The 19,602-nt window shown below is 36.4% G+C and overlaps 3 protein-coding genes across 6 annotated transcripts; 1 reads left to right on the forward strand and 2 right to left on the reverse strand.

Annotated features, from left to right (window-relative positions):
- Positions 1 to 1,198: 1,198 nt before the first annotated feature.
- On the reverse strand, positions 1,199 to 5,864 carry LOC133850977 (S-adenosyl-L-methionine-dependent uroporphyrinogen III methyltransferase, chloroplastic-like). Its single transcript, XM_062287260.1, has 5 exons — positions 5,094 to 5,864; positions 4,721 to 4,798; positions 4,543 to 4,612; positions 3,162 to 3,439; positions 1,199 to 1,849 (listed from the first exon to the last, which is right to left on the reverse strand). The coding sequence occupies exons 1-5, from the start codon at positions 5,622 to 5,624 to the stop codon at positions 1,700 to 1,702; spliced, it is 1,107 nt and encodes a 368-aa protein (XP_062143244.1). The 5' UTR covers positions 5,625 to 5,864; the 3' UTR covers positions 1,199 to 1,699.
- A 318-nt stretch (positions 5,865 to 6,182) lies between these two features.
- On the forward strand, positions 6,183 to 8,632 carry LOC133872651 (uncharacterized). 3 transcript variants are annotated; one of them, XM_062311872.1, is made up of 6 exons: positions 6,183 to 6,534; positions 6,847 to 6,928; positions 7,090 to 7,134; positions 7,981 to 8,078; positions 8,273 to 8,298; positions 8,386 to 8,632. In XM_062311872.1, exons 2-6 carry the CDS (start codon positions 6,875 to 6,877, stop codon positions 8,403 to 8,405), a joined length of 243 nt encoding a protein of 80 aa, XP_062167856.1. In that variant the 5' UTR covers positions 6,183 to 6,534; positions 6,847 to 6,874; the 3' UTR covers positions 8,406 to 8,632. The 3 variants fall into 3 exon arrangements, with proteins under 3 accessions (XP_062167856.1, XP_062167123.1, XP_062166580.1); XM_062311139.1 differs by lacking the exon at positions 8,273 to 8,298 and having other exon boundaries at positions 6,200 to 6,534; positions 6,765 to 6,928; XM_062310596.1 differs by lacking the exon at positions 8,273 to 8,298 and having other exon boundaries at positions 6,213 to 6,534.
- Positions 8,633 to 9,981: 1,349 nt separating this feature from the next.
- On the reverse strand, positions 9,982 to 15,415 carry LOC133850986 (probable boron transporter 2). Of its 2 annotated transcripts, none has more exons than XM_062287272.1 (13): positions 14,900 to 15,415; positions 14,578 to 14,709; positions 14,303 to 14,385; positions 13,941 to 14,133; positions 13,654 to 13,792; positions 13,294 to 13,459; positions 12,742 to 12,908; positions 12,460 to 12,633; positions 12,242 to 12,337; positions 11,843 to 11,980; positions 11,146 to 11,465; positions 10,777 to 11,044; positions 9,982 to 10,494 (listed from the first exon to the last, which is right to left on the reverse strand). In XM_062287272.1, exons 2-13 carry the CDS (start codon positions 14,679 to 14,681, stop codon positions 10,198 to 10,200), a joined length of 2,145 nt encoding a protein of 714 aa, XP_062143256.1. In that variant the 5' UTR covers positions 14,682 to 14,709; positions 14,900 to 15,415; the 3' UTR covers positions 9,982 to 10,197. The 2 variants fall into 2 exon arrangements, with proteins under 2 accessions (XP_062143256.1, XP_062143265.1); XM_062287281.1 differs by having other exon boundaries at positions 9,982 to 10,491; positions 14,900 to 15,414.
- Positions 15,416 to 19,602: the final 4,187 nt, after the last annotated feature.

Here is a 19,602-nt window from a genome sequence, read left to right on the forward strand (position 1 = left end):
CTCATATTGTGCATGAGATCAACGCCCGAAAGAGATGGCTGCAAAGATTAATGCTATATAATATATAGTTTGTATTGTTGTGGTAGAGTGGTGTGTTATGTGTAAGAAGCATGGGGAGTCCGTTGATCACATCCTTCTTCATTGTGACGTGGCGCGGGTTGTTTGGAGTTACTTTTATAGCTTGTTCAGGGTGGAGTGGGTTATGCCTAGTAGTGTTTTGGATTTATTGAGTGGTTGGGGCACCTTGCTGAGTCGTGGTTCTGTTATCCGTATTTGGAAGCAGGTTCCTTTATGTGTTTTGTGGGGTTTGTGGCGTGAGAGAAATTCTAGGCTTTTTAAGGATGTGGAGGTTATAGCTGGAGCTATTTGTAAAAATGTGTTTAATATGTTATATCTATGGGTGTTGGCGCATAGCCTGGGTCATATGTCGTTTGTTGATTTTTTACTTTCATGTTCGTTTATTTCCTCTGACTAGGAGCTCTTTTGTATACTTTCTGTGTTCTAGGGTTACGCCACTTTGCGCTTTTTAATGAGTTATTACTTATCAAAAAAATAATTAAATTTGGGATGAATAAAATGAGCATTACTCGGCTACAAATGTGTTTATAGAATCAAAATCTGATGATTATCACAAATTCTGCACTACTGGCGTTGGAACATTTGACGTGTCGGATTGTCTTTAACATGTAACATGTTTAACATATAGTCCTTGTAACCCATTTTCCTTTTGCTTTTACTTTGGTCTTTATTTGTTGGGCCACAAGTTGGAGTTCTAAGTTTTTCTCCTAGAAATTAGGCTATATTTGTTGACGTGTTTTTGGTTTAGAGAATGTAATTTGATATGACATAAAAATGAAAATTATTTTTTATATTTTTTATGACTATTTTGTGCTTGAGTTGTTTGTAAATGATTTTGTTTTGAGAAGAAAAAACAAAAAAACAAATAAAAAATGAAATAATAATAAACAGAAGTGAACAGCACTCCGGAGTCCAAGGTTGTTGACCTAATCACTTCTCTCGTCAGGCATTGTCATTGCACATTCCATTTCACCCACTCATTCATTCGCCATTAGAACAAAAGCAATGCATATTGACACACAATCAGATTATAACAATGCTTATCTTTTGCATGCAAACAATAGAAGAAGTGCACATCCAAACCACAATCAATTTGCACACTCACTAAAGAAATGTAATATAAATAGTACCGATTCATTTGAAAGAACTAAAACAAAACTTGATGTTTATCTGCATCGCAGAATCAGGCTCATGGTAGAATAACTTATTACCAAAATGATCATCTTGCAGTTAGTCTTCATTGAGTTGAATCCAAAAATGCTAAATAGGGAGAAAGCTTGCAAGCAAAAGAGATGATGGCCCCTAGAACCTTCACTGTGGGAACTTCAAACTCCATCATGCTTCCCACATGGATCTTAACTTGACCCTATCAAGGAATTAAAACATAATCTTGCATGCCAACCTGCTCATAAACCAATGTTCCTCAATCCTCAACCTTAATACTAACCATTGCAACAAAATCTAAACAAGCTGTGCCCCCATCCAGAAGTAGCAGTCAACTTAGTCTTTTAACTCATTGCCCACCATCGCACAGATTAACATAATCACAAATGGAACTTTCAAATTTGCCAAAAATTATCCTTGTGACAGCACGAATGCTATTCCTGAGCCTCAAATATGTCTATTTAGCCTCTACCAAACAAGATACTTCTTTCAAGGAAAGTGGCCACAAAGGTGAGAGCGCAACAACTTTTCCAATGATGATCAGAGTCGGTGATACCAACTCTGCCGATGTAATTTGCTGAGCTAGATCCTTAAGTTCAGCAAAGACCTGTATAATTTTGCAAATGCAACAACAATAAGACGTTGGCATTGATGGCACAAAATCTTGAAAATGTGTCATGAATAACCACATTCTAAGGATGAGTCCTCAATGTTAAGATGTTGAGGGTCAACACATTTTTTTTTTCTTCCCAAAAAACTCGTACATTATAGAAACTGTACTGGGCTGGTTTCTTGCCAGATATACCTTGAGGTTCTTGAGATATCATAGCATCCCCAATTGAGTTATTTCCCCTTAAAGTAAATGCACATTTAGGATAAACCCTAACATTTATAACATTTTAATTTAACCAAATTTAACATATTAAGTAACATGGCAGAAGGTAAATAATTCTCAAAGCATGACTCGAGGGAGCAAGAGCAGCTGATATATCATAATCACAAGAAAGGCTTATAAGAAATTCAAAAGCTTAAGGTCTTCATATATATATGATCTATTGTCATTTTAGATTCCAATGAAGTACCTTGCTTCTACCCCATATCATCTTTTTACCAACTTATGCAACAGTTCCATTCTACAGGATGAATTTCTGTGATAAAATGATATGGAACTTATAAACACAATATCAAAAGAGTAATAATAAAGTTTTGATTCATATAGACTGAAAGTCAATTATATCTTGTTGTGTTCAGCAACCCCACATCTGAAACTGAAACCTTTTAAACAAATCTATGGCTTTGAGGCCACTGAATCACTTAATCTTCCAATATGTAACTGTTGCAACAATATTCACCTTAGCTTCTCACACTGCATATTTTGGATGTATACAGATGAACGTATACATGACAAGTGGAGTGCAAGAAACTAGAAGCAGTGAGCACCAGCATTATACTCTATAAAATTTATAAAATTGTGCACGGTTTGAGATTTCAAAGTTTCATTTTATAGATCGAGAAATGGAGCTTTATAAGCTCATTAAGCAAATGCCAAATGGCACCTCCAACCCCCAAAGCCCACAGGAAGCATGGGAGAGGGGGTTAACTTATTCTAATTTATTACGTATGCTAATTTAATGACAGGTGAATGTTGATATCACCTATGGAAGCTTCAAGAAAGTCAGAATCTTACACAATTCCAACGTGAATGTATGTCCAAATGAGATAAACCATAGAAGTTATAAGCTCATGCTGAAGAAAGAAAAAAGGCTTGTTTCACAATTTATCATGTCAAACAATGACTTTAAACAAGAGAGCTTCTGAAAATGTTATGACTTTCAGGCATTTAGTCAAAGAGCTTGACAAAATATGAACATAGCAAGGGAAGAAGAAAAAGAAAGAGTTATGTGAAGAATTGTGCTTACTGTGCGTTGTTGAAGTGTGGTCCCTCGCTCAACTGCAACAGCCGGTGTATTAGAGGGCAGACCATGATGAATTAACTTTAGGGAAATGGAGGGGAAGGTTGACAAGCCCATATAAACCACCAAAGTTGAATCAATATCAGCTGCATTTTCTGCTACAAACAAAGGATCTGCTCCTCCTTTCCTTGAGTGCCCAGTGAGAAATCTCACACTATTTGCCACACCTCGATGAGTTAATGGAATTCCTAGCTCAGCTGCTATTCCAGAAGCAGCAGTAATACCTGCAAAGCATTTAGCATCACAATCATACTATTCTCACCCCCATAGCTAACTTCACTAACTGAAAGAGAATAATGCTTCATATGCCCATCAAAAAATTATGGAAAACTTCACTTATAATCTCTGATCTTTCATTACTTTTGCAATTAAGTACTTAAATTTTATAAAGTGTTAATTTAGGATATCCATCTTTCAATTTTTTTAAAATAAAAAAATTACAAAGATTTAAGTATTGGTTAGAATCTAACGGAATTTGCAAAAATACCCATACCTGAATCTTTGAAAAAATTTCTATTTTTTTTTTTTTTTTTTTTTTTAAAAAAAAAAAAAAAACAGGTTATTTTGGGAATTTTTATAGGATTTAAAGGAAAATTTTAACGGACGGTTGAAATTGAAAAAAATTGAAAGATGAATACCCTAAATTGACACTTTTTGAAGTTTGAGTACTTAATTACAAAAGTGATGAAAGATCATGGGTTACAAGTGAAGTTTTTCCAGAAAATTATTACTAACAAAAAACAACAATTCAAGATCAGCCTAAAAAACTAACATTAGAGAAATGACACACGTTCCATTCTATATTGGAAGCCACCCTTCAAGCTAGCTCAGAAAGAAAATCATTATGTCCATGGTTTCATGCATCACAGATTAGACCAACACGTCAACCATATTTCCTATTTCTACAAATCATTTTTGCACCCAAATCATTATACTTAATTTTCCTGATATTGGTCTATCCCCCTCATATTTGGCAGCAATTGAACTTTACTTTCAAAGTGATCCACAAAGAATGGTAGGTGAAATGAATTCTCCACACAAAGAGCATAAGATGGGAAAGTAAAAGGCGAACCAATCCTCAGCTAATGGAACCAAAGTAGTATAATGTTTTCTGAAAGGGCACCATTCCAAATTTTGACAGTCAATCTGGAGATGTCAGTCATTGTTCTGTAATAGCTCCATTTAAAAATTGATGGCCTTTCCTTTAGATATGCTATGTTTTTTATATGCAATGGCAGCATTCAAGTAAACAAGACATTAAACTGCATCCCTTTCAAGAGTTTCAACTTGATAACGAGATTCAAGAGACTACTCAAGCATCGCATACCTGGAATTACTTTCACTTGAATCCCTTGCTGTCGCAGAAAATCCATCTCTTCTCCACCTCTCCCAAACACCTAAAAGTTAGAAAAACCTCTACTAGAGTGCACATGATATTACATTTCAAGGCCAATACCACTATACTGACTTACAAATTTTAGTTACATTTCCGAAATAAAACTCACCAGTGGATCCCCTCCTTTAAGTCTCACAACAGTAGCTCCAGCTTCGGCAAAACTCAGAAGCAACTCATGTATTTCCTCCTGTAATTGAAAAAAAGAAGAAAAAGATCACTCTCAAATTGACAGGTGACCCAATTGCAAGGCCAAATAGAGAAAACCAACGCCCATAATCCCAATTCAACAAGTTTTTGACCAATATCAGAACCCCTATTCCATATCAACAAAAACCAAATAACCAATTAACGAAAATCCAAGCAAAACCGAACTAGAACAGATATAGAAATAGATTGATTAATAGCAGAAAACCAGTTGAAAACCAAAGGAAACCCACAAACCCAAATGAGAAAAGACGCCAAGCATATAGAGAGACTTTTACCTGGGTTCTACTATGGTAGCCAGCAGTCTTGCCAACATAGAGAAGCCTACCATCAGGGCCAACCAAATTCAGCACATCATTGGACACCAACCGGTCATACAAGAGCAAATCAGCACTCTGAATCACTCTCACAGCCTTGAGTGTCAACAGTTCAGGGTCCCCAGGCCCTGTCCCCACCAAGAACACATCCCCTGGCCCACACTTCCCCCCACCACATCCTTCACTTTCTCTCTTCTCTCTCAGCACCTGGAGCAGCTTCTTTAGCTCTGGCAATTGCAGTGCTATGTCATCTTGCCTAATCGAGTCAGAATCAGGTGGAAAGGAGCAAGATGTAATTTGCTCCACTTGGTTCTTGTAGTTGTAGAGCCATTCGTCCCTTTGGTATCTCTCAATAGAGTGTTTCTCAGTAAAAGGCGAAGAAGAAGGATTATAGTATAAAGAACAAATGGGGTGAAAGTTTACGGTTTTGAGTTTTCTGAAATGGCTTGAAGATAAAGGAGAGAAAGATTGGAGCCTAATGACAAGATCCATAACCGTTTATGAATGAATGAGAGAGGGAGGGAAAGACTGTGGCTTGAAATTGGGTTTGACGCGGACTTGGGGAGTTTGGGGGAGCTTGAAGAGGCAAACCGGCTTCCTGGGCTTTGAGAGGGACGTGCTTTTGGGAAGGGAAATGCTTGCCGGGGGATTTTTTATTAACAAGAGACTCACAGGAGACGGATGAGTGTCCCTGTGTAGCAAGCTCATGTAGCGAATATATATACATATTATGAAGATGAGGGGTGCTACACATGCACTCCGCATCTCTCTCATCTTCCCTTATTATGAAGGGGAATGAAGGGATGTTTTATAACATTTCTCTATGAAGATAAACATATACACTCGAAAGTAAATTATTTAAGACTTGAATTAATTTATCTAATAAAATCTTAAAAGTAATTAAATAATTAATAATTAATATGAATTTATTTATTTTTTAAAAATATTATATATATATATATATATATATATATATATATATATATATATATATATATAATAGATTAATTAAAGCATTACTCTGATTCATTTGCAGACGATCCTCAAAACTCTCATATGCTTTCTTCAGTTCAGACTATTCCCCTGCTTTGCGTCACTGTGAAGGCAGACGTTTACACACTTCTACACATTGGGAATTTGTAAAGTCTACAATGTGTCGCCTCTGCAACAGCCTCATCGAGGCAATTACTCAATAAGTTTGTTGAGACGACAAGGCTACTTAACAGCAGTCGCCACAACAAGTACCTTTAATTAAAAAAAGCAATGGCCAATATCTCTTTCTAATTTTATGACATTGATGGTTGCAATCTCTCTCCATTACCGCTATCGCTGCCTCTTCTCGATTAGTCGTTTTTGATCGATTAACCTCACTCCGAGTCTCTTCTACTTCATTTCTCATTCGGTCAGTTCTCTTCCCATAATTCTTTTGGTTTCCCTTTCATTTAGAATCCCCAGCCAAGTGCTCTGGACCAAAATTTAGTTTTCCCGCAAACTGTTCGACAATTGGTCTCTGTGAAATTTCGTAATGCAGTGCAACAAATTTTTGTTTAGCTCCTTGATTGATTTGATTCTTATTGATTGACAAAAGATAAAGCACATTGTCAAAACTATTCATGAATGTATTATTTCCAGTTTTCCAAATCTCCGCGACGATTCCCATAAAGATTGTGCTTTGAAGCTAATGGTGATGGTGGTGATTATCTTTGTCTCACAGTTATAAATTCGAAACTAATCGAGGAAACATGCCGTCTCTGCAAACCGTGCTGCCTCCTGAACTTGCCAACAATGCGATTAGAGTTAGTATCAAATTCTTCTTCATTCTATATGTTCTGCCATTTCTATTTATTACACGAAATCCCTTCTTTTTTTCCAGCCGAAGATAATTTTTTACGTAGAGTTACAGTTTACAATATAGAATCTGTTGCACCCATTTCCTCATTCATGCTTCTTGTTGTAGCTTTACCGCGAATGCCTTCGAAGAGCTAAATATATCGGTCATCGGGTACGCAAAGTTTCTTTCTATCTATGCTAAAGTATACATGTGTGCGTGATTAAGCCTTACGTCGAGCGGTAGTCATACGACTGAGAAATTTGCATGCCTAGTAGTCATAAGAATGTGTAGGAATCAGTATTAATCGTAAGAGTGAGTGATTGATATAAATAATTGCTCCCAAACCCGTGTGCATAGGCTTAAGTTTTTGGGTTGAAGTTGTGTCGTTTACATGTTATATCAAGGTGTCACTTGGATACAGTCTCTCTCACGGACACAGATTTTGTGGGATTTTAAAGTTAGTGTATATTTCATTGTTAGATTCAACATTAGCTACTATTTGTGGAGATTATTACTGAATATACTATTTTGTATGAAATATGCTATCAGATGATTTAATTCTCTATCAGTTAAGTGGGCTGAAGTTAGAATTTTTGCGACCGTATAAATCAGTTTGAATATTAAGTAGAATATATACTGTTGAAGGCCAACATTATGTCTCATTTGTTCTTTGGGGAAAGCGTGTTTTTTTATTTTAGATCGTCATCTTTCATGTCTGTCTTAGTCATAAGTAAAATCTGCAGGGCCTTTGATTCAATTATTGACATTGATTTGTAGAATATAAACAGATATCCTGCAAAAAAGACCACATTTCTTGGGCCTTGGCCGAGCAGTAATAAAGAGTACTTGGCGTTTTTTGAATCGTATTCATGTAGATTCTCGTTGCAAAATATAAGCTCACATTGTTAATGATTTTCTTTCCAATCACATTCGGAAGATATTTGATTTTGTTTCCATTCATACTGAGAAGATCCAGGAAACTTACTTACTTTGAGCCTTTGTCTGTTTATTTTGCAGCAACATAATACAGAGCTTCTTGTTGATATGGTGAGGCAGCAGTTCAAAAAAAACATGCTCGAGACAGATCCAGGGAAGATTCAAAAGTTGAAGGATGAGTGAGTTTCAGTTGTCTAGTTTGTTGCATGATTTGTGCATGTTTTCGGGTTGTGTGGAATGTAGTGGTAGTGATTTCTATGGTCATCTTATAATTCCGGAGTGCATCTTACTGGGCTTGCTTGATCCTTCAATTATATAATTGACCTTAATTGTTTCTCTTTTTCTGTTCTGTTTCATGGTTGAACCGGAAAAGCTGGATTGAAATCCCAGATGTTAAAAGTGATAAACAAAGACGGTTTCTTATACTGCTTTTCTTTTGACAAAAGTGTTTTTAAGGCTCTAACCTTTGTCTCCTTTGTTTCACAGTGCGGCAAGGGGACTCATAAATCACATACTATACGAGTCTGAGAAGATGTCTGGTCGTAAATTCAGCCAGAGCTCTTGATGTTGTTCAGAATTTGTTGTTCTGAGTTGTTAGTTGGTGTATCAGATCATGTTCTGGTAAAATTGAGGAATAATAATGGAGACTTAATGGTCCCAAGGATGCTTGTTTATGACTTTTATATTGCGGGTGTTGAAACATTTTGTTGAATGAAATTTGCATACTTGAGAATTGCACGGTGGCCTTTCTATATTGTTCACTTTGCATTTAATAAAACCGGTGATTCATGATAAATGTCTCTATGTAAACCACATATGCTTTAATATGTAAAATTAGTGAAGCCTAGAATTCCATATTTTTACTTGTGGCATCTGCTATTCATTTTTAGTGATTTCAATCTATTCTGTCTTGATTTAGAGATTCAATATTCATTGTCTAAATTAAATGTGTATCAGTTTTGAATATTACTTTCCATCATCACTCTCTTTATATATTCATTGTTTGATTGATCTTTTTATTAATTTATCTGAAATCTAAAGAGAATTTTAAGAGTTTTGTTAATATCTCAAATATCAAAGGAGATTCTGGAATGACTACAAGGGACTTTAAATCCTCGCAATAATATGAAAAAGTTTGCCACTGACTTTGACTCAATTTGCTGTGAAAACTACAATCCTCCAGGCGCACATTCCCCTGCAATTGAAGACTGTGGACCCAACATATAGTTCCCATCGATGAAGTGTGTGAGTGGATTGTAGCCACTACTTTCACTGCATCCCCGTGCCTACAAAGCTTCTTTTCATCTTACTTTGCTTGTCCTTATTTTACCTACTCAATCCATTCAACATTGCATCAATGCCCACCTTTTTTTGGCTTTAGATAATATTCTAACAATCTTACCCTCAAAGATTTGACATCGAGAGTTTCTTTTATTTTTTGTCTTGACATTGAAGGAGCAGTAGGCTTGTGCTTTCGTAACGTTCATTCTTGCTTGGGAAATGGCACAGTAACATGAGTAAATGCAAAATCCAATAGGAGCAAAAGCATGCTTATTGCAAGGCTCAGACTTAAGAGGACTAAAAGCAACATCTCAGGCTCCAGGAAGTTGTGCCCTTTAAACAGAGAACTGCTAAAATGGCTACATATTGGTAAACAATAAAGAATTCATCTACAACCTCTTGGCATACCTGAGTTAATACCTAGACGAGTAGTAGACTTAAATGCTTGTTTGTGGACTGCTTACAGCACTCGGAGTATTACTGCGTAGAAGACGGTGATCTCATGCCTTTTGTAGCGTCTATGAAGGGAAATGAATGACATAAGTTTTGAAGATAATGAGAGGACATTGAAAAAGCTCAAATCTTTTTTCTTCAATACTTTGTATCTTTGGACTGATACTTTCGTTTTCCCTTTTGTTCTTAATTATCATGATTTTCTTGTTTTTTTCTTCTTCTTCTATCTAGGTATCATCTCTTGTATATTTTATGTGTACCTGAGACGCCTAACGCTTTTAACGGTATTTTGATTAATTATATATATTAAAAAAAAATATCTCCTGGCGTACTGTCAGTCACAAGAAATAACATATAGAACTTAGCACTGTATTCATAAAACTCGTAATTTGGAAATCTCTCCCCTTTAATAAATTTTACAAAGGCAGAATATCTTATAGCAATAAGACCCCAGGATGGTCATTGCAAACTTTCCTTCATGTTCCTTAAATCATCACTGCCAGTACCTGCTTTTAGCAACCTGACAATAGAAACACAGCCTATTATTGCTACTTCATCTGAGTTCTAACCACTTTTCCCTAAATTTGACTGTCTTGGTTCTCCAGTCCTTGGACTAAATGGCCCTCTTCCACCAAGCGGAGGGCTTTGGACCCCTCTAAGTTCACTTATGCGAGGACTGTATCGTTTTTCTGATAGCTGAGGGCTGTGAAAACTCTTAAATTCTTTGGACGGTGTTGCAGTGCAGCTTGTAACCTTGAGACTGCACGTCCGTCTAATCTCACCCCGGCTACGCGTAATTATCCCATCTAGAATCTCTCCATCATCTGCAAAAGAAGCTGTCCGACCCATCTCCCCCTCCTGCTATAGACACATCAAGCACACAACATACATAAACTTAGCTGTATTGCTGAGTGACCTTGATTTCTTTGTGCCAAAGTTCATTTCAATGAAATAGTGAATATACATCCATTTAATGCATGTAATAGAAAATTTATACTACACATATTTTACATATTTTACATATTTTATGAACTGATGACAGATTAGCAAAGCTGAAGTTCCTTATATTTTCTTCTGAATAACTCTTTCTAAGTACGTAAATAGAGGATCTACAGGTAGAAGCAAAAGAACTAAAAAACTTACTGTTGCTATGTTGAATGATAAAGCTGGTGCCTCTTCATAATTTGCAGCGTCTAAATCTTGAAGGTGTGCTGCTTTGAAAAACTTGGGCAAAATGTATTGCCTCACAGGAACCAAAAGCATAATCATTAAAGGGAACAGAACCCCAGCAATCGGAACCCATGTAACCCCAAAACAAAGAAGCAGATAAGACGTCTGGAAGATAGTAAATATTGCAATTGTCTTGAAAGGTACAGTTTCCACAAAAGTGGCATGGTACTCCTCCAGTACCCTGAAAAAGCATGCAAAAGAATGTGATATGGTTAATTCCTTGCCATTCAGGTGTATAGGATTAAATAATTAAAGACATGAAGAAAGGAGCTAAGAGGCTACTTGTATCTTCGGCTTGGAGCCGTGAATAGCAATAAGATCCTTTCCCAGAACTGGTTGCCAGGTAGGCTTTCAATGGCCATGAAAGCAAAATAGCCCCAGAGTACTGAGGTTGGGATCTTCTTAAGGAAAGGCATGGCTGCAATGCATCCTCCTACCATTATAGCTTGAAGCAGGTTACTGAGCCGCTGTTCTTTCACCTCAACGGGTAGTAAATCATCAATTTCTTTCTCAACATCAAACACGCTCTCATCAACCGGGGCATCCATATACCCCATGCTTGAAGCCATTTGAATTGTTGAGTTTTTCAATTCCTTTAGTCCCTGCTACGAATACAAGTTTAGGCAACCCTAATTGATCAAACTTCAGAAAAGTAAAAAATTATTTATATATATATATATAGAAGAATGAAAAATCATGACTATTTATTGGAGAGACGTAATATTTCAAGCCATCTGAGACTTTCTATTCTCTACAACATTCTATGAATTGTTGGAAACTCTGTAATTAATATGGCCATATTAAGGTTCTTTTGAAACAAAGGATCAGATATCCAAGCTGTGTCTCTCAATTAAATAGGCAAGTCTTTGGCTTTTTCTAGTATATGCATTGTCTTTTCATTTTAGATACAAATGCGACCGTCAATAGCAGTTTTTTGTTATATAGTACAAAGAAAAGAAAGAAGATGAAGTCATCGTACCCTAGCTGAAGGTTCATGGTAAGTTAATGGAGTCTGCATCTGTTGATAGGCTTCTTGCATGCTTCCGTACACTACTCCCAAGCTTGCATTCTTTCTCATACATTTGCGTGCTGTTGCTACAAGTCGATTATGAAGTAACTGCGAAACAGGAGGATTTTGTTATAAGGTTATACACAATGTGACTTTATTTTTTTGAGTGTGTGTGAGCATGCGTGCCTTCGTTCTGAGCGCATTCCAAGTCGACTACTTAATAAATGGGATTTTAGGGATACATGAATGGATAGTAAACTAGCAGCCTCATGGTCGCAACATAAGGAGCAATGAGGCTGGGCCACTGGTTGGCAAGCTCTGGATTCAGCAGCAGAACAAGGCACTGAGGGTTGTGGTTTCTTTGCCTACCTGGTGCTTCAGCGTAGCCAAACACCTAGTATGCATTGGAGACTGTGGAATAACCCCATTTGATGGAGGGATCCCTATGAGACCACACAATATGACCTGTCATGCAGCAACAAGATTTCAAGTTCGAGGCAAGCGGATAATAAAAAGAGAACCAAAAAGAAAATACGACTTGCGTAGAACAAAAGGGAGAAAAGTGTGCAAGAAGGGGATTTGCACACCATGAACCCCAAAAGAAGTAAATCGTAATGGAAAGAAGGGGGTTTTCTCAAATTGAATTCTTTCTGCTGAGCTAGTTGAGAAGCCACACTGTGATCAAAGTAGTAGAGCACTGCAATCATCGTTGCTGGAATGAAAGCCCCAATTATATAGAGAACTGGCACATTTAGCATGTCCTGTCATCCATTTAAGTTACTCCTCTAATTAAAAGTGCCATAAAAGAAAACATTGCTCATGTACCAAGCTAAAGGGGATAAAATTATACAATTCTCAGAAGCACATGCCTTAATGACAGTCCAATTCTCGTATGCACCAGGTGACCATGGATTTGGACTGAAGAGGCGTCTTGGGATTCCATTTGGAATACTTCTAGATGGTATATAGGAAACAGCTGTCCAAACTAGGACCATCAATGGCACACCATAATCTGCTATGAAGCCTCGCAGCCCCCCTGTGGGAAGTTAAGAATTAACTCCATAATTGAAAGATATTAGGATGATATGTGGACCTACAGCAGCAAACATGGTTCATATAGACAGGTTTAAAAGGTCCTTCAGTTGTTTATCTCTCTTTGAGCTCAGATTTTAACATTCACAAAGGAGTCCCTTCTCCTCAACTCAGCAGGGAGAGAAGCCAATTTTCCTCCAGAGCCGCTTCACATTCCCTTCCCTTTATGACACCATGAACAAACTGGAACTGGGTGTGCTGCTAATGGTTTTACGGCAAGCACTACCCTAAGAGCTCATAATAAATTTATTGAGGCTAACAACCTTAAACAAGATAAGGGGGAGTGGAAGCACTTGAGCGTACATATTTTGAAAATCCAATCGACTTACCAGACCCATACCGCCAAGATCTTGCTTTTCTGCTTCTTAATGCTGTAAGCAGAAGACCAAATGACAGAACCAAAGCAAACATTCCGTTTGCAAATCTCCACGAAGGCTGAAACTCAATTAACTTCGGACTTTCTCTTTCAGGTATGCGAAATTCATTAACAAGTCCCTAGAAAACCCAATTAAAAATTGAAAATTTAAAAAGGAAAACTTGGATCTAATCCACCAATATACCAAGATAATGAATATAATCACTTTAACATAAAAACTCAATCACTTAACATGAGACTAACTGGAGCAATAATCAAATTTTGCTAAGCGAATAAGATGAATGGGTAGGTAAAAGATAAGGATGCCTCTTACTTTTATAGCTTCTTGCATGAAGAGCATTGCGATAAGAAGGCCAAACAATTCCCCTGCTAGACGAGTAAACCTGTTAATAATGGAGCATGCCCCCAAGATAGCCAGCAGGAACAGCAATATCGCAGTCCACACACATACCCTGTGCATCCAAATGACCATATAAGTTCAAAAATTACATACAGCCAATTTAAACTCCTAATCAAATTTATTTAGATTTCTTAGCAATTAACATCAACAGCGGAAATCGCAATATCATTACATTAAATGGCAAGAAGAGAGTATGATACCATCCAGTCCATGCTAAAAAGAGCTTTGATCCCAAATCTGGCCGATCTTTAGCAAAATTGAACATAAATGTATACATAATTACAGTTGGCTCTGCAACTCCAAGAATCAGCAAAGGTTGACCTCCTGCGATAGAGTGAATAATTCCACACAATGCCGTGGAAGCTAACGTTTGAACTGCTGTTAGAACTCCATCTGTCGGTACCAGCAATTATGTAAACTTATAAAATCTTGAGATACTTAAATACTGCTTAAATATTTACAGACACATGTATATCTTCACCTTTCTAGTCCTGGATAAAAATTATTGGTTGCTTATGGAAATTATTAGCAACACTTAGACAATATTCATACAAAAGGATACCTGTATCTCTTTCCAACTGTTCTCCAAATGAAATAACTGGGATTGCTGACGCGAAGAATATATATGTGGTGGGGGCCAAAATCCTAGAAACAAGTGAATAAGTTACCGAGCTAACTTAACATTTATGACAAAATTCAGCATTAGCTAAATGTTACATTCAAAATTAACCAGAAACCTTATATTTCAACTGAACTCATAACACAATCCACAGTTGCTAGTTGCTACAATATGTTACAAATATGTGGGGATTTCCTCATGGCAAGAGAACGATATACCTGAAGCCTGCCTTGAAACCACCAGTCCAGTCTTGCTTGTAACACATCAGCCTCCCATGAAGATCATTCTTGATTCCGCGAAGTGGCACAAATGTCTCTTCCATAGTTCCTATTGACAGTGCTTATGGCAATCTGATTGTGACCAAGTTAAGTGAGTTTGGCATTGGAAGGATAAACAATCTAAAATTTATATTAAATGAAATGAATATGTAAAAATGAAGAAAGAACTTAAATGTCATCTGAACTCACATAAATCATGATGATGCAAGATAACCCAAATGAGGAAAATCCAGAATCAAAAAAGAAGAGTAGCATTACATACCTGGCTCCAAGGAGAGGTGGTTATCGGCTAATAGGCATATGAAGCTTCAAAACCCACAAAAGGAAAAACCAAGAAACTTCAAGATGACAGAGGCATTGGATGACTAAGCAAGTAATAAAACTACCCTTTCGCTTGTATTGAAGTTTGACCTTCACACAATGTGGACCAAGAGAATGGTTATAACCAAATATATAAGCCTGAAAAGTGCGTGAGAAGGGACTGTAGATTTGATTCTTATAGTAATTTGGTTTAAAAAAAGAACGAAATGCTGCAAATGCACATCACTGTCATTGCTCAACAGCCAAAAAAATTAGTAGCTTATACAAAGAACCCTACAAAAGCTAAAGACCAATAAAAGAAATGTAAACAAGTATATGGAAAGTAGGAGATTCAAAGCAGATTGCTTGTGAAAGACTTACGACCTAAAAGTATTGAAAATGATAGAAAGAAAGAAAAATTAGGCTTTTTCCTGGCTTTGAAATGTGAGTGGAGAGAGGTGAAAAGGGTGCAAAATGAGGGAAGAAACAGTGCCAGTCCATGACAAGCTGGCCAAGTACCCAAGTACAGTATTTTCTTTTCTCAATCTTTGTTCTTGTTTATATTTGAATACTTTTATCCTGAATTTTTAAAATATATCTGTCTATTTATCCTCGTCATAAAAGTGGAGAACAACCTGAAAACAAATTGGAATGTAGCGGTGAATGCACTGGGAAGGAGAGCAGTAAAATTAAACAAAAAATAAATTCTGGTAAAGTATCTCTATATACTTTTTTATTATTATTATCAATTGCGCTGCATAATATAAAAGAAGTAATGCTACATATCATCCTTTGTCCTCCTTTTATTCTCTCAAAATTGATGTGGCTCTTAAAATTACCATTGAATTTATGATAGATCATCATTGAATTTTGATCCAATGGTGATTTTAAGAGCCACATCAATTTTGGAGGGACAAAATGATGATATGTAGCATTACTCATATAAAAGTGCGATCCATCCAATCTCTCATGTGTATTGTGTAGTAGCTCGTTGGAATATGATATTTCCTACTCTATAATTTTATTTTATTTTTAATCTATTGATATGGTATTATGTCATTTAAAAATTTTAATTGACGTGACAACATAACGGACAAATAACTCATATCAATTTAAAGTAATGCTACTCTTCACATATGGATTGAGTCAGAAACTTTTATAAATAGGGGTTAGTGGCAAAAAAATTTTGTTGGTATAGCTGAGTAGGATATTTTTAATTTCCCTTTTTAGGAATGTGGGGGGGGGGGGGGAGGGGGAGCCTATACCGACCCTTCATAAATTTGTCTCTATCTCCGTACTCATTTATCACCCATTTTTCACAAATTGACATAGCGGTGACTTTTTATGCCAGTTACTTCAAAAATTTTAAAAAAAATATTAAAAATATGTCACATCAATAAATGTGATAAATATGTGTAAAAAATAACATTACTCATCGATTTAAATTCACCTTGAAAACATTTATAAAGATGCAATAATTGTGCTCGTAATCTCACAAAGTTGAGACTGCTTGAAGTTCAAATTATATCCAATTAGTTTGAGCAACACATATGGATAGGGCTATTTTTTTTTAATATGAATAAGTGAACAATATTATTACTAACAACCAAACAACAAAACCAGAGCAAAAAACTCTGTTACATCAAAACAAAAGCAACAACAATGGTGCTAAACCAACAAAGAGCCATCAATGTTTCAGATATGACAAATGGCTTCACTCTCCCTATTCTTCTTGAATTTGCCTTTGCCTGAAATTCGGGATCGAACTTCCCAAAAGATCACTCCAAGAATCTGCTCCTCCGTTTTCGATCGACCATGAAATTTGACCTAATTCCTAACTCTCCATAAATTGTAGACAGTAGAGCTTAAGACCAATCTGCAAAGGACTCCCATCATCTTCTTTGTTTTTCACTTCCTGCAACCTTCCTCTATCACACTTTGTTAGTCCAAAGAAGTATTTAGATTAGTGCGCTATTGCATACATGTCCTCCAAATCCAAGAGTTAAAACTGCAATTGAAAAATAGATGATCACGACTTTCAATTCCATTCCTGCAGAATAAGCATTGGGCGTCACCTTTGAATCCCCAAGTCACAAGATGATCTCATGTAGTTAGTCTATTGAGCATAGCCAACCATAGGATGAAAGCCTGTTTTGGAATGGCATGGGGAGACCAGATGAGAGGCCACTAGTTTACTTCTTGTTTCTTCTTCCTCATAGAATTCTAAGTATCTGCACTCACATAAACACCCTTGCGGGCTACAGTCCATATACGTCTATCCATAGCACCTAAGTGAACATTCGGGACCAGGAGTCTACTTTGAATATCAACCAAAGATTTAGACCTAGTCGGTTCCCAACATCAGTCCCCATTTATGAGAACAGAGTTCAACTTTCCATCCAAGCTACTTTGTGAGTCATATATGATTTGAAAACCATATTTCTCATTTAAAGGACCCTATGGGTGCCAATTGTCTAGCCTCAAATGAATGTTCGTCCCATCACCCACTTCAAACTTGAGAAAACCTCAAGCAACACCACGCAAATGCAAAAGCTTCCTCAAACTCCAAGAGCAATTTTGGAGGATGCTTATATTCCAAAAGCTCCTCCCTCTCAACAAGTAAGTTTGAACCCATGCAACCCAAATAAAACTAGATCGGGTGAAAAGGTTCCAGATATGCCTCAATATGGAATGCATGTTCCAAACTTCCAAGCATTTCAGCCCCAAACCACCCTCTTTTTTAGGAAAACAAATCTATTCTCATGCAACTTTTGCCTTAGCCGAATCTCCATCATTTTCGTTCTATAAAAATCTATTAAACTTTTGATTCACGGATATATTGATAGGGCTTTGACCCACACTAATTAAGAAAAATTAATCTCTAATACAATTGTTAGTAAAAATATGAAAATATAATTATTTTTCTAAAGTTTGATACAACAACTAATAAGAGGATAATATTTACTTCTTAAAAAAAAAATGAGAATAATAGAAGAACCTAAAAAAAAATAGAATATTTTTTATATTAAAGCCAAGGAAGGCACGGCACGTATGCACTACCCGGGTCCTGATAAAATCTAGCGTGGCTGCTATTGGTGGTCATGACGCTCGATATCATCTCCAAGACTCCAATGGCAAACGAGTTCAACTGCTCCGGAAGTAGCCGATTATACTCTAGAAAGTGCCGTGATTCTTGAATTTTCTCATTACCAAGAATTTCTTTCTTTTCTTTTAATTTTAAGGGAATCCTTCGAGACAGAATGTCTTTTTTTTTTTTTTACCAAAGAATGTCTTGGCGTCGTTAATGGGGCATTGGGGTTCGTTAAGGGAATTTTGATTTCATTGTGACCGTCAGATTGTCGCGAAACATTCTCATAGCCAACCGCGATTTTTGTTCTCCTGGAGGCTAGTGGACTTCTACATTTTTTATTATTATTATTTTTATTTTTACTTTCAGGACTTTACCATGACAGTTTTCAGATCCTTATTACCATTATCACAGATTCACAATCATTCTTCATCATTACAAAAAAAAAAATCAATAGTCCAAAAGGACTGCTAAAGAATAAAACAACCAATCAGAATATTACAGCATTAGTCCATACAAACGTGATCAGTAATTAATCCAAACAAAAGTGATTTAACAGTGAGACTGAACCTTTGAAAAGACAAGTTATTTATCTTGGTTAGCACTGCAATATCAATGATTAGATACTCAAACTTGACACAAGTATACTCTAATATAATCTTATGAACTGACAAGAAAAAAAAAAAACAAAACTAATCTTAAGTAGGGATGCCCAGAGAATCAGTCTGCTAAGCTCCATCCAACCATAAGGGTTAAGGGTAGATTTTTCTCCCCATTACTTGAATAGGCAAAATCCTTTTTTAAAAGTTATCTAAAATGGACAGATAGCGGATTAACGATAAGCGATTGTGAATATTACTCACCCATTTAATATTTTATTATTATATCTAATATATATAAGTATAATATCAATTAAAAAGTTTTTTTTTTTTTTTTTCTAATTGAATATAGGAAAAGGATTATAAGATTGGATGTTTCCCGCTTCCTATCCTAATGGAAGAAAAGATAGGAGATCCTATAACTTTTTCTCTCTCCATTGTAAACTCTTTATCTCTTTCACCTTTGCTCAACTTGAGGAGGTGGCGCCTCTCATTCCCCTTTCTTCTTTCCTTCCTCCTCCCGCCATCTCACAGCCATCTCCCCCTGTTGTTCATTGCCACCACCTTCCACCCCCATCCTTCCTTTGGTCTGGCCTCCTTCCCCCATAGGCCTGTAGGTTAAACAAACGGGAACTAAAAAAATATTAGCTTGTTAAAGGCAAATATGACTGGTCTCCACCCTCGTGGATGATTAGGGCTAAAATCTACTCGTAGGGGATAGTCCTCAGCCATAATCTTAAGGGATAATAAATCGACTAAATTTAATGCCTTATAAAATAGAGGTTACATATTCATATACAAATTTGTCCTCTAAATTGAGTTGGATAAAGTTCATCCAAACTAATATTTAAAATTGGCATATGTCCTAACATGTGAGAATGACATGCTATTTTAAAAGGAAAAAATCAAATTTAGTCCCTAGGTTTTTATGCAATTTCAATTTAGTCTTTAGGTGTTTAATTTCATCAATTAAGTCAT

Source organism: Alnus glutinosa, chromosome 1 (genome assembly GCF_958979055.1).
Source record: "Alnus glutinosa chromosome 1, dhAlnGlut1.1, whole genome shotgun sequence".
NCBI classification, from domain to species: Eukaryota; Viridiplantae; Streptophyta; class Magnoliopsida; order Fagales; family Betulaceae; genus Alnus; species Alnus glutinosa.

Excerpts from the sequence above, each read along its gene's own strand:
- LOC133850977 (XM_062287260.1), bottom strand. The coding sequence starts at position 5,624 with ATGGATCTTGTCATTAGGCTCCAATCTTTCTCTCCTTTATCTTCAAGC. Across the intron at positions 4,799-5,093 it reads GCTACCATAGTAGAACCCAG|GAGGAAATACATGAGTTGCT; the intron begins GTAAAAGTCTCT and ends TTTCAATTACAG. Across the intron at positions 4,613-4,720 it reads TTAAAGGAGGGGATCCACTG|GTGTTTGGGAGAGGTGGAGA; the intron begins GTGAGTTTTATT and ends TCTAACTTTTAG.
- LOC133872651 (XM_062311139.1), top strand. The coding sequence starts at position 6,875 with ATGCCGTCTCTGCAAACCGTGCTGCCTCCTGAACTTGCCAACAATGCG. Across the intron at positions 6,929-7,089 it reads TTGCCAACAATGCGATTAGA|CTTTACCGCGAATGCCTTCG; the intron begins GTTAGTATCAAA and ends TTCTTGTTGTAG. Across the intron at positions 8,079-8,385 it reads ATTCAAAAGTTGAAGGATGA|TGCGGCAAGGGGACTCATAA; the intron begins GTGAGTTTCAGT and ends TTTGTTTCACAG.
- LOC133850986 (XM_062287272.1), bottom strand. The coding sequence starts at position 14,681 with ATGGAAGAGACATTTGTGCCACTTCGCGGAATCAAGAATGATCTTCAT. Across the intron at positions 12,909-13,293 it reads ATCTTGGCGGTATGGGTCTG|GGGGGCTGCGAGGCTTCATA; the intron begins GTAAGTCGATTG and ends AACTTCCCACAG. Across the intron at positions 11,466-11,842 it reads ACCATGAACCTTCAGCTAGG|GGACTAAAGGAATTGAAAAA; the intron begins GTACGATGACTT and ends TATTCGTAGCAG.